The 13,459-nt window shown below is 47.3% G+C and overlaps 1 protein-coding gene across 2 annotated transcripts in view; it reads left to right on the top strand.

Annotated features, from left to right (window-relative positions):
• Positions 1–13,459, top strand: part of FAM219A (family with sequence similarity 219 member A) — a 64,498-nt gene extending 51,039 nt beyond the window's left edge. The window contains exons 4-6 of one of the 2 annotated variants that reach the window (XM_087885486.1): positions 3,316–3,396; positions 6,238–6,292; positions 9,993–13,459. In XM_087885486.1, the coding sequence (XP_087741612.1) occupies positions 3,316–3,396; positions 6,238–6,292; positions 9,993–10,151 (295 nt within the window). In that variant the 3' untranslated portion in view covers positions 10,152–13,459. The remainder of the gene's footprint in view (positions 1–3,315; positions 3,397–6,237; positions 6,293–9,992) is intronic. The other variant, XM_087885488.1, reaches the window with a different exon arrangement.

Raw genomic sequence — 13,459 nt, 5'->3', positions numbered from 1 at the left:
TTGTGCGCGTAGATTTGCCCCTCCCACAAAATCATCCCCTCTTCCCCCCCTTCCCCACTCCAGGCCACCAATCAGGAAAGGTTGAGGAACTCCGATCTAGAGCAGTGTTTCTCAAACATGGCAGCTTTAAGACATGTGGACTTCAATTCCCAGAATTCTCCAGCCAGCTCCCAGAATTCTGGGAGGTGAAGTCCACACAGATCCAATGGTGTGGACTCCACAGTTCCATCTGGGAGTTGGAAGTCCACACATTGAACTGTGTGTAAAACAACATTATTCCCCCCAACTCTTTTTTTTTTGTTGTTTGTTTGTTTGTTTTTCTCTTTTATGGTGTTGACTGTTAGAGGCAACCACTGCAGAATAGGAAGGCAAAGCTTTCAATCCTAAATTGAACTGTTGCAGATCCTCATTCTATGGAGAAAATATCATCCATTTAGCCCGGAGGTGTCCAACCTCGGCAACATTAAGACCTGTGGACTTCAACTCCCAGAATTCCACAGCTTGCTCTGCTCTGCCAGTCGCAGAATGCTGGGAGTTGAAGTCCAAACCTCTTAAAGCTAGCAAGGTTGAAAAGGACAGGCCTACAGGACTTCCACTGGGACAGTCCGGTTTGGGAGAAATCAGGGACCCCTAAAGCGGACCGATGAGACATTTACCTTTTTAGATTAAAATGTACAACTTAGAATCATAGGGAACAAATTCTGGGGAGGCTTCTGATCGAAAGACCAATTTGAAAACAGCCCTGGCAGAGTTACATCATTTGAATTTAATTCACATCATCCAAATTTTAATTCATCAGTGCTTTCCTTGCAGATGTTTTATGACCGAACTAGGTAACTTCATCAGTGCTAGGAGAGAGTGGGTTTTGTTCTTTTTTTTAGATACAAGCGATTTGGATAGAAGGGAATGTTTCTACTCAGGGTTGAACTTGTGGTTTCTTCGGTGCTCTCTGAGCTTGATTGTTTTCCTGCAGACATTTCATTACCCAACTAGGTAACATCATCAGCACAAAGGACCCCACAGTCGTCATCCTCCTCCTCCTCCTCCTCCTCCTCCTCCATGCAAATCCCACCCCCCTGTAGCACTGATAATGTTACCTAGTTGGGTCATGAAACGTCTGCAAGAAAACAACCAAGCTCAGAGAGCACCAAGGACCCCAAGGAAGAAACCAGGATCCAGAGAAACCTCTTTAAGGGCGAGACCAAGTTTAGTTTCTCCTAAACCCAGCTCCATTCTCACAACATGTTTAGGAGTGATTCTTGGTGCAAATCCACTCATTCTGCTTCGGTTAGCTTACTATTCATCCATGACACGATGCGAACTCAGGAATGTCGTTCCTCCCAAATTCATTGTCTCTACATTTCCGGCCCATTTATTTCCCCAAATAAAATTCAGAGGAAGCTAGACCGCTGCTACAAATAATTATATATTAGTCACGATTGTCCTCCTTCCTCCCCCGAAGACCAGGCAATTTGCCATGGAAATTAGACTTGGGGTTTGTGTGCTGCTGTCAGCAGGATGGCGCCTAGATGATATTCTATTTAATTTTTATTTCGTGGGTTGTTAGAGCCACCCAATTCAAATAAAGTGACTGCGGGTTGCATTTAACGGAAGCAAACAATAAATCAAATCAAATCATGTTAAAAGGGAAACAGCCCAGTGTAAAATTTTTGCGCCAAGTCTTATACATTCTCTAAATAAATATATTTATTCGACTTGCATAATCCATTTTGACAGACGTGCCAGCCTGTTTTCAGCTTGTATTTGTCTCCAGCTGGTGTTTAAGTAGGAGGATGACAGGCTGAAAGTCAAGGACACAAAGTCCTTCGTAAGTTTCTTTTACAGGTAGTCCTCGACTTACAACAACAGTTATAATATATATTATATATATATATATGTATGTATGTATGTATTTCTCTTTAGCCAGGTTCTTCCTACGTAAACCAAGGTTTTTATGCAGCCCTAGTTCAGTGAAATCCCAATCCATTAGTTTCTAGGCTTTTTTCCTTCAGGCAGCAGCAAGCACCCTGCTGCCCATTGGGATATATATATATATATCAAATATATATATCAAATTTATATTTCGCTGATAAAGAAATAAAGGGAGACTAGTATAGATTTATTTCAAGCTATTTAGCTCTCATCAGCTAGCCATACCCTTACTTTTTTTAATTTTATTTGATTTATATGCCGCCTTTCTCCGGAGACTCAGGGCGGCTTACAGTGCGTTAAGCAATAGCCTTCATACTTTTGTATATTTTTATACAAAGTCAGCTTATTGCCACCACAATCTGGGTCCTCATTTCACCTACCTTTGAAAGGATGGAAGGCTGAGTCAACCTTGAGCCTGGCGAGATTCGAACTTGCAGTAATTGCAGGCAGCTTTGTGTTAAATTACAGTGCCTTGTCTGCAGAGCTATCCAGGCTCCTTTTTTTGCAGAGCTATCCAGGCTACTTGGATTCGAACTTGGGCTGCCTGCATGTTGTATTAACCTCTGAGCCACAAGTTCTCCTCCATCAGCTTGAGCCAGGGGAGGGATTAAGTGTTTTTCTATCGAGATACCTGGCCTACCCCAGCATGTGGGAGGGAGCATACTGCATCCCTATATATATTCGCCACCGAAAAAAGCACCAGGTCTTATTTTGGGGGGGGTGTCTGACTCACCTCGCGGCAGCAGCACCAACAGCCCCGTCCAACAGGAGCCTCCTGCTGGCCCACTTCTTCCGGTCGCAGGTGCGCCTTGCCCCCCCGGTCTCCATTTTGCCATCAGAGGCCTCCAGGAAAGGCCTCTGCAGCCGAGAAACAAGCTCCAAATTCAGAGCTCTTTTTTCGGCTGCAGAGGCCTTTCCTGACGGCCTCTGACGGCAAAACGGAGGCCGGGGGACGATGCGCGCCAGCGGCTGAAAGCGGCCACAGGAGAAGTGGGCCGGCAAGCGAGGCAGGCGTCAGGGTGCGCGAGGCCTGGCTGCAACTGTCGGAAGGTAAGCAGCTCAGCCATCCATTCCCACCCTTGCTTGATTTTTACCTCTGCGCCTCGCCCCACCCCGTGCAACCAGGTTCAATGGAGTGGGCAAGGTCTTAACTAGGCTTATTTTGAAGGTAGGGTTTATATTGGGCACACGTGTAAAAAAAAAATCAACCTGAGGGTTTATTTTCGGGATAGGTCTTATTTTTGGAGAACGACTGTATCTTTGCCTAATCTGAAACTCAAGGCACCGTTTTCCACCTCCTTTTATTCTTAATTTGAGCTTTCCACGTATCCATGACAGTCCGTATAATGTTCCTTTTTCTTTCTTTCTTTTTTTTAATTTCAGGCTGGTCGTTCCTAATAAAGGATATTCCTCATTAGATCAAAGTCCTGATGAAAAACCATTGGTGGCGCTGGACACAGACAGGTAGATATGGACTCACAAAACTCACCTATGAAATTATATTATTTAGAACGGGGGTCTCCAACCATGGCAACTTTAAGACTTGTGGACTTCAACTCCCAGGATTCCCAGCTTTGCTGGCTGAGGAATTCTGAAAGTTGAAGTCCACAAGTCTTAAAGTTGCCAAGGTTGGAGACCCCTGATTAGAAGATAGAAAAATAAGAGTTGGAAGGGACCTTGGAGGTCTTCTAGTCCTGTTCGAGCAAGAGATCCTATAACCATTTCAGACAAATGATTGTCCAGTCTCTTCTTAAAAGCTTCCAGTGATGGAGCACCCACAACTTCTGGTGGCAAGCTGTTCCACTGGTTAATTGTTCCCACTGTCAGGAAATTCCTCCTTAGTTCTTGGCTGCTTCTCTCCTTGATAGTTTCCATCCGTTGCTTCTTGTCCCGCCTTCAGGTGCTTTGGAGAAGAAGAAGAGTCTAGCACCTGTCTCGGTCAAACTGTAACAGTAATAGAGTTGGAAGGGACCTTGGAGGTCTTCTAGTCCAACCCAGTGCTCGAGCAGGAGAACCTATACCATTTTGCACAAATGGTTGTTCAGTGTCCAGGTTTATTTTTAAGCCCTCTAGTGATGGAGCACCCACAACTTTTGAACTTCTGATCTCTGGCCATACTGTGAAATGTGGTTATTCTACCACAGTGATGGCTAACCTTTTTGCCATCGCGTGCCAAAAGTGTGGGGAGCGATGGGCCGTTTCCAGCCTCTGGAGGGCCTCCAGGGGGTGGGGAAGGCCGTTTTCACCCTCCCCAGGCTCCTAGAAAGGCTCTGGAGCCTGGGGAGAGCGAAAAATGGGCCTTCCCCCCTACCCCACCCCCAGAGGCCCTCCAGAGGTCGGAAACAACCTGCTTCCTGACTTCCGGTGAGCTCAGAAGGCCCAAAAATCAGCTGGCCGGCATGTACATGTGTGCTGGAGCTGAGCTCACGTGCCCACCGATATGGCTCCGCGTGCCACCTGTGGCATGCGTGCTATAGGTTCACCGTCACGGTTCTACCACATTTTTCTGGGCATCCTTTCCTGGAGAACCTCAAGTTTCTCCAGCTTTTGATTTGGCCACTCGCCTTGCCAGCTAGCAAGGCTGGAGTTAATGTTCCGTTTGTAGCTTTCCTTTTTTCATCGTTCTTCCACCTCAAAGTGAGTACGCCCCTAATAGGTAACATCACCACTGTTCTACACAATCTTTCTCAAGTCCACTGCCCCCCAGATGTACCTGGACTGGTGTGTTGGGAAATTTTGTTGAGTTTACTCCTAGCTATTTGGTGGCATTATGAATGTACTCGCTGCTACAAGTCACGAGCTCTGATGTTATTTAAGATGGCTGAGAAGAACATTGAACAGAGAATCCTTGGAGGTCTTCTAGTCCAACTTTCTACTCAAGGCAGGAGACCTTATACCCGTGATGGCGAACCTACGGCACGCGTGCCACAGGTGGCACACAGAGCCATATTAGTGGGCACGCCAGCTCAGCTCTGGGGCGCATGCACGCACCGGCCAGCTGATTTTCGGGCCTTCTGGGCCCACCAGAAGTAGGGAAACAGGCTGTTTCCTCCCTCTGGAGGGCCTGGGGGCGGGGTGGGGAAGGCCCGTTTTTCTTTCTTACCTGGCTCCAGATCCTCTCTGTGTATCTGGGAAGGGCGAAAACAGCCTTTCCCACTCCCTTGGAGGCCCTACGGAGGCTGAAAGGGCCCATTTCCCCGACTCCCGGTGGGACAGGAAGTGACGTTTTTTCCTGTCCCCAGCCTCCAGAGACTCCTAGAGGGGCTCCTAGAGACTGCTAGAGAGGTTCTGGAGGCTGGGGACAGCAAAAAATGTCACTTCCTGTCCCACCGAGAGTTGAGAAATGGGCCCTTTCAGCCTCTGTAGGGCCTCCAAGGGAGTGGGGAAGGCTGTTTTCGCCCTTCCCAGATACACAGAGAGGATCTGGAACCAGGTAAGAAAGAAAAATGGGCCTACCAGGCCATCATGTGCCAGGAGCGGGGGGGGGAAGAGGGACGGGGTTGCGCATGCATGCGCGTGGGCACGTGCGCGCGCGACCCTTCCCCGCCCACCTCCCCTCCTGGCACGCGATGGCAAAAAGGTTAGCCATCACTGCCTTATACCATACCATCAAATGGTTATCCAGTCTCCTCTTTAAAAGATCCAGTGATGAAGCACTCACAAATTCCAGAGGCCAGCCGTTCCACTGATTAATTAACATAGTAACAAAATAACAGAGTTGGAAGGGATCTTGGAGGTCTTCTAGTCCAACCCCCTGCTCATGCAGGAGACCATATAGGTTGATCCCCCCTCTTCTTTGAAGGGAAGGCTACAGTAAGAATCACAGGGCTGGAAGAGTTAGGGTTAGGGTTAGGGACTTGAAGGGACCTTGGAGGTCTTCTAGTTCAAACTCAAGGAGGAAACCCTCTACCATTTTAGACAAATGGTTGTCCAATCTCTTCTTGAAAGCCTCCAGTGATGGAGCACCCACAATTTCTGGAGGGAAGCTGTTCCACTGGTTAATTGTCCTCACTGATAGGAAATTTCTCCTTAATTCCAGGTTGCTTCTCTCCTTGGTTAGTTTCTGTCCATTGCTTCTTTGTCCTGCCTTCTGGTGCTTTGAAGAATAGGTTGACTCCCTCTTCTCTGTGACTTCCCGATGATAGAACAATTATATTCATATAGATCACAAGTAGATCCAGCCTGGTGGGTCCCACAGGGCTGTGCTCTCCTTGTCTGTGAAAATGAACATTGATTTTGCTACACAACATGCTCTTTTGTTTGCCGGAGGTGCCTTTCCCCATTGCGACTTCTCTTGCTTTGCAGTGATGACGACTTTGACATGTCCAGATATTCCTCCTCGGGATATTCTTCAGCTGAGGTGGGTCCGATTTCATCTCTTTGCATCTCATCAATAATAAATTTGTCTTTCTCTTAGTCGATGGAGATTCTCCGTCACCCAAGTCCTGGTTGCCCCGAAGGTGTTTTTTTTTTTCTCTCAAGAGGCAACTGGACTTCCTTCTTTTTTTTTTCCTTTTGAAGACATTTTGCTCCTCATCCCAGAAGCTTCCTCAGCTCTGACTGGATGGTGGGGAATGGAAGGATTTATATTCCTTGCAGACAGCTGGTCATTTGCATCCTTTTTAGAGGGTCGTTGAGGCCTCTTGGAGGTTTGTCTTTGTCCTCATATTATTATTATTATTATTATTATTATTATTATTATTATTATTATTATTATTATTATTATTATTATTATTATTATTATTATTATTTCTATACCGCCCTTCTCCCGAAGGACTCAGGGCGGTGTACAGCCTAATTAAAAGCACGAAGACAAACAAAATTTAAAAATTATTAAGATTATTAAATAATTGGCTCAATTATAAAACCCCCAAATTTAAAATCCCACATTTTAAACCAATTAAAATCTTTACATTGATAGCCCGGCCTGGCGGAACAACAGGGTCCTTAGTGCGCAACGAAATACCCGGAGGTCGGAGATCTTACGTATTTCTGGGGGTAATTCATTCCACAGGGCAGGGTCTCCCACAGAGAAGGCCCTCCCCCTGGGTGTCGCCAGCCGACATGACTTGGCCGATGGCACCCTGAGGAGACCCTCTCTGTGGGAGCGGACTGGTCGGTGGGAGGCTACTGGTGGCAGAAGACGGTCTCGAAGGTACCCGGGTCCTATGCCATGGAGCGCTTTAAAGGTGGTAACCAACACCTTGAATCGCACCCGGAAGACCACTGGGAGCCAGTGCAGCTCGCGCAGGAAGGGTGTCACATGGGCACAACGAGTTGCGCCCATAACCACCCATGCGGCTGCATTCTGGACCAGTTGGAGCCTCCGGGTGCTTTTCAAGGGGAGCCCCATGTAGAGAGCATTGCAATAGTCCAGTTGGGAGGTGACAAGGGCGTGAGTGACTGTGCGCAAGACGTCGCGATCCAGAAAGGGCTGCAACTGGCGAATCAGGCGAACCTGATAGAAAGCCCCCCTGGCCACGGCCGTCATGTGCTCTTCTAAAGACAGCCGTGCGTCCAGGAGGACGCTCAGATTGCGGGTCCTCTCTGTGTGGGGCAAAGACTCACCCCCAATAGTCAGCGATGGCACCAGCTGACTATATCGTGACGCCGGGAACCACAGCCACTCAATCTTGGAGGGGTTGAGTCTGAGCCTATTTCTCCCCATCCAGGCCCACACGGCCTCCAGGCAGCGAGGATGTTTTTCTGCCCCGTGTCCGTTCTCTGTTGAAGAAAGAGACAGACTGTTACACCACTCGGGTGACTCTGAGGACACAGACAAACCTCCAAGCGGCCTCAACGACTCTCTTAAAAGGATGCAAATGTCCAGCTGTCTGCAAGGAGTAGAAACCCTTCCATTCCCCACCAGCCAGTCAGAGCTGAAGAAGCTTCTTGGGTGAGAAGCGAAACGTCTTCAAAAGAAAAACCAAGGAAGTTCAGTTGCCTCTTGAGAGAAAAAGCACTTTTGGGATTGTCTTTCTCTTTGCAAAGTGTGCGGAATCTAAAACCGCCAACCAGATTTTCAAAGGCAATGAACCTTGGCAGTAGTTTTCTTGGGCTGAAACTTCTAGCTTTCCTGTTAATATTTCTGAAATGGGAATTCAGACCGTGCCCTAGGGAAGAGCCGATGCCATTTTCATCACAGGAGCAGGAAGAGATAAGAGCTGGCCAGGCTCACGATTAGATCACGGAGATCTTCAGGGCACCAGACACTGCAAACACCTTTGTCTTTCTCAGTCATTGAAAATGGCCTGGAAAAAAACGAGATTGGCAGTCAAACTTTGGCAACCAATTTTGGCTTACTTTTTTCAATACAGGTAGTCCTCGACTTATGACAGTTGAGCCCAAGATATCCGTTGCCAAACGAGGCAGTTGCTAAATTGAGTTTTGCCCCAGTTTACAACCTTTCTTGCCACAGTTGTTAAGTGAAACACGGCAGTTAGTTTACACGGTGGTTCAGTGAATCGGGCTTCCCCATTGACTTTGCTTGCCAGATGGTCGCAAAAGAGGATCGCGTGACCCTTCGACACTGCAACCGTCACAAGGACATGCCAGTGTCTGAAGTTTGATCATGTGACCCTGGGGGTGGCTGCAGTGCTTGCAAGAGTGAAAAATGGTCATAAGTCACTTTTTTTGGTGCAATTGTAACTTTGGTCACTAAACGAACTGTTGTAAGTCAGGGATTACAGATAGTCCCTGCCTTACAACCGCAATTGAGCCCAAAAATTTCCATTGCTAAGGGAGACAGTTGTTAAGTGTGTTTTGCTCCATTTTTACGATCTTTCTTGCCACAGCTGGTAAGTGAATCACTGCAGTTGCTAAGTTAGTCCCATGGTCGTTAAGTGAATCTAGCTTCCCCGTTGACTTTGCTTGTTCAAAGGTCACCAAAGGGGATCACGTGACTCTTGAGACACGGCGACCGTCGTTTGAATTTTGATCACATGACCCTGGAGACGCTGCAACGGCCATAAGTGTGAAATACGGTCCTAAGTCACTTTTTTCAGTGCCGCTGTGACTTTGAAACGGTCACTAAACAAACTGTTGTAAGTCGAGGACTACCTGTAGTCCCATCATATTTTAGGATTAAATCATAGCTGAGAAGTTGCCGTGTTCAAAAGCTGCAGATTCAGACTTGATCTTGTTAACGTGACCATCAAGCCAAAATTGAGAGCCTTGTAAATCCCATTTTGACAGTAAGACGGACGGACAGTCAGACAGACAGACAGGCATATAGATAGAGGGAAAGAGGTATGTGGACAACACAATATGCGAGATAAAATATTAAATTAAGATAAAATCATAATTAAAGTCACCACTATAGTACTGCAGGCTACTTCTGCTGATTGCCGGCTGCAGTTGGGCAGTTCAAATCTCATCAGGGTCAAGATTAACTCAGCCTTCCGTCCTTCCGAGCTGGGTAAAGTGAGGACCCAGATTGTTGGGGGCAAGAGGCTGACTCTTAGCAGTCTTGTGAAATGGTATATAAGTCTAAGTACTAGTGCTAAGTTCTATCTATCTGACCGTCTGTCCGTCCATCCATCCATCCATCCATCCATCCATCCATCCATCCATCCATCCATCTATCTATCTATCTATCTATCTATCTATCTATCTATCTATCTATCTATCTTTGAGCTGTGATGGCACATTGGTTAGAGTGCAGAATTGCAGGCTGACTCATTGCTCGCTGTCAGGAGTTCGATCCTGACCGGCTCAAGGTTGACTCAGCCTTCCGTCCTTCCGCAGTCGGTAAAATGAGGGCCCAAATCGTGGGGAGCAATGTGCCGACTCTGTAAACCGCTTAGAGACGGCTGTAAAAGCAGTGTGAAGCAGTCTATACGTCTAAGCGTTATTGCTATCATATAACAGCATAGAGTTGCAACGGGATAGTTGTCACAATTCGATATCTAAGGAAGCTAACCATCTAAATCACGAAGAGGGCCATCCTTTCTAGCGTCCGTATCCATGCCTACCATTCTGGTCCAGGTGCCTTGCGGAGGAGCGGGGGAAGACCCCAGTTGGACGGTTGGTGGGTTGACATCTTGTCTCTTTGTCTGCAGCAGATCAACCAGGATTTGAATATCCAGCTTCTCAAGGACGGCTACCGGTTGGACGAGATTCCCGACGACGAGGACCTCGACCTGATTCCGCCCAAGTCCGTCAACCCCACTTGCATGTGCTGTCAAGCCACCTCTTCCACTGCCTGTCACATCCAGTAACGGGCGACGCCAGGCCGAGCCGAGGGCGACCGGCGCGTTCCATTATAACTGTAAAACTTAACAGCCATGGCTTCCTCCTATGGTAGGACCTCTTTGTGTTCATAGAGTCAGGAGAAACCAAAAAAAAAAAAAAGAAGAAGAAAAAAAAAAAGAAAATTAAGAATAATATTAACCATTTTAAGATCCTCTTCTCATTTTTTTTTTCATGTGTTAAAACTGCAGGAAGTGAGCTCTGTACAGAAAAAAAAAGTCCATTTATCTCTTGGGAATTCAGGGCTGGTTTCAAGAATCAGGTGTAGGGTTCCAGAGATGGATGGATGGATTGGCTGAGGACGCTGTAGGGCGGGGCTATCCAATCTTGGCAACTTTTAAGATCTGTGGACTTCAATTTGCAGAATTCCTCAGCCAGCGCAGGCTGGCTGGGGAATTCTGGGAGTTGAAGTCCACATGACTTAAAGTTGCCAAGTTCGGACACCTCTACTGTAGGGTGTCTCTACCTGACATTCCAGGTGCAGGAGTCTGAATGGAGAAGGAAAACAATCCATGGCCAGAAATGAAAGGGATTTTATTTTGGGAGCAGGGGAAGAACGAAATCCAAGATTTTTTAAAATTTAATTTAATTTTATTTTGCTAAAGAGGAATTGGCCAGGATGAATCCATACCAAACATGGATTACAGGGTACCTGAAATTAAACAACGGTGGCCACTAAAACGTGGGGGGGGAATGTAACAGAGAAGCAGGGCTCACCCTCCCTTCACCCCGATAGTTTTACCTACTCACTGAACGCAAACCAACACTGAGAAGGAGCATTGCTCACAGTGGAAATCTTGGTTTCTTCAACCTTGAAGAGCAAACGAGAAGATCTGCATTGGGCTGTTGTCTTCTCCTGCATCTGCATTAAGGGGTCCTTTAGCTTCTGAGGACCAGGGGTCAAGCTGCTGCCCTAAGATGATCTTGGATTGTAGTGCCCATTTTGGGGGGTGGGTGTCCTTGGTGCTCTCTGATTGTGGTTGTTTTCTTGCAGACATTTCATGACCCAGCTAGGCAACATCATCAATACTAGTGATGTTACCTAGTTTGGGCATTGAAAAGTCTTTAAGCTCAGAGAGCACCAAGGATCCCTTATTATTTCAACCCTGAGCTACAAATATTCTGCTTTATCCGTGCCCACTGGGTTCAAAAATAGGACGGTGGCTGCCTACAGATGTTCTTGATGAGTCCAGAAGGCAACACCCTTTTGTCCCAAGATCCAGTCGGCCAGACCCAGCACCAGTCTCCTTTCTGGATCCATATCTATGACAATTCACCATGGCCAACTTGCCACAGCCAACTTGCCACGGCCAACTCGCTGCAGGAGAACTCAACATGGCCAAGTCGCCACATGTTCTGAGCCAGTTCCCCAAACACGACAAACCCTCTGAAGTTAAAACTCAAAGATTCCTTTATTAGGAGCGCCGGCAGCCCCGGCAAAAAGTTCCTCTCTCACCGCAGGCTAACAAGTCTGTCCGGCAGGGGAGATGAATAGTTGTCTGCCACATCTATTCATCCCCACCCCCTGCCTTTTATCCCCAGAGCTAGGGTGGGGCTTCGCTAACAGCGGTGGTTCTTCCATCCCAAGGACCGGCCCATAGATTTCCACTGCTCTCCTCTCCTCTGCCTTCTGTGCATCCACGCGTCAGGCTCTGGACCCAGCTGTTCCTCCTCTTCTTCCTCAGCCACCTCCAGACCTGGGAACTGTTGACTCTCCATCTGAGGGCTGATGGACGGCCCAGACTCCACCTCTGTCTCTCTCTCTCTGACAGCTCCATTCCCTCTTCCCCCTCGGAGCTCTCAGGTTGCCCTGATACTGGCCCTGACTCCCATGCCTCCTCCTCCTTCTCCTCCTCCTGCTCCTCCTCCAATTCGGCTGCTGGAGGGGCCGGCAGCAAAGAGGCCACAACACCACAGGACTAGTTACACTAATATCAAAGAAACGGTGGAATAAAATCATTAAAGAAAGGCTGCCAAAGGGAGGGACAAGATGAAACGCGAACGGCAAAACCTAAAATATTTTTATTCATTTATTTTAAATAATTGAATTGAACTGTTAAATTGTCCTGCGGTGAATTGGCCGTGACGAGTTGGCCCATCCCGTCTGGAGCCAGGAGAGGGGCAGGCTGGACTTCCATAGAGACCCCTTGGCCCAATTCCCGCCCCCTTCTTCGATGCCAGTTAGCGTGCTCTTCTCATTGACAGATTGGTGCCCTGTTGGGTCATCGCCGTTGCTTGTAAATAGGTTGCTTTTGCAGCATTTGTAAAAAATTACCGGCCAACCGTAGTAACGGAGGAAAAAATCATAACCGAAAATGATGATTACTCTGCTTTGCTAAACTCAGACCGTGCCAAGCTTTGCAACCTAACGGGGAAACTATTTAAATCTATCATCATCATCTTTTAACGACCCCATAATCCCTTACAGGGTGGGGTCTGGGCAACTGAATGGAGCTGAGTGTTTTACTGGCCGGATGCCCTTCCTGTCACCAGTGCGGAGTTTTGTTCAGCAGATACATTCTCATCGTGCCCAGAGAGAGAAATAACTGCCTCTACCTAGGATCGAACTCACAGCCTCCTGATTGTGAGGCTAGAGCTCCACCTCTAGGCCACCGCACCACTCAAAATATTTAAATGTATATATATATAGACAGAAAAACCAATGTGGCAGAGTTGTCGCCCCTCTCAAAGCCAGATTTCCTGCTCACCTCCAGGGACTCCTGCTCCACGTTGGGTTACGGATTTGTCCCCTGGCTCATCAACTCTCCCCTCCTGAGCGCAAATCCGGACCACTGTCTCCTCCTGATGTACGTGGATACTACATATCCCATCCTGGTTTAGCACGTCCACCCGTTGTCCGTGGAGAAAGTGATCCTGGGGTTTTGGGAAGCAGAGTTTCTTTCGTGGTTCCTTTTGGAGAAGAGTGAAGAGATAAGAGAAAAATAAAAGATATTTTGGAAACGAGATGCAGGAGATTGCAGGTTTCTTCTGCTGAGCTGATCTTTTGCGTTGAAGACCAGCCTGGAAGAATTTCATGGGACGAGTAAAACCGTAGCAAAGGCTGACCCTTTTAACCCAATAAACTCTGACCCCAACGCCCCCAAGTAAAAGGACCTTATTAGTGATGAATCTAGGCCAGAGAAGTTTCCCTTAAAAAAGAGACATCCTTCATTCCTTTGAAAAGCTTCTACCTAGAGATTAACTCATCCGTGTTTGATTTTTTTTCACACATGGTTCGTTCACACGGATAAAAGTAATTTAAAAAAGAAAAAAGAAA

Source organism: Pantherophis guttatus, chromosome 2, assembly GCF_059756535.1.
Source record: "Pantherophis guttatus breed Tessera chromosome 2, ASM5975653v1, whole genome shotgun sequence".
Classification (NCBI taxonomy): Eukaryota; Metazoa; Chordata; class Lepidosauria; order Squamata; family Colubridae; genus Pantherophis; species Pantherophis guttatus.
Note: the sequence above shows the minus strand (reverse complement) of the source record. Positions and strands in the feature narration are given on the sequence as shown.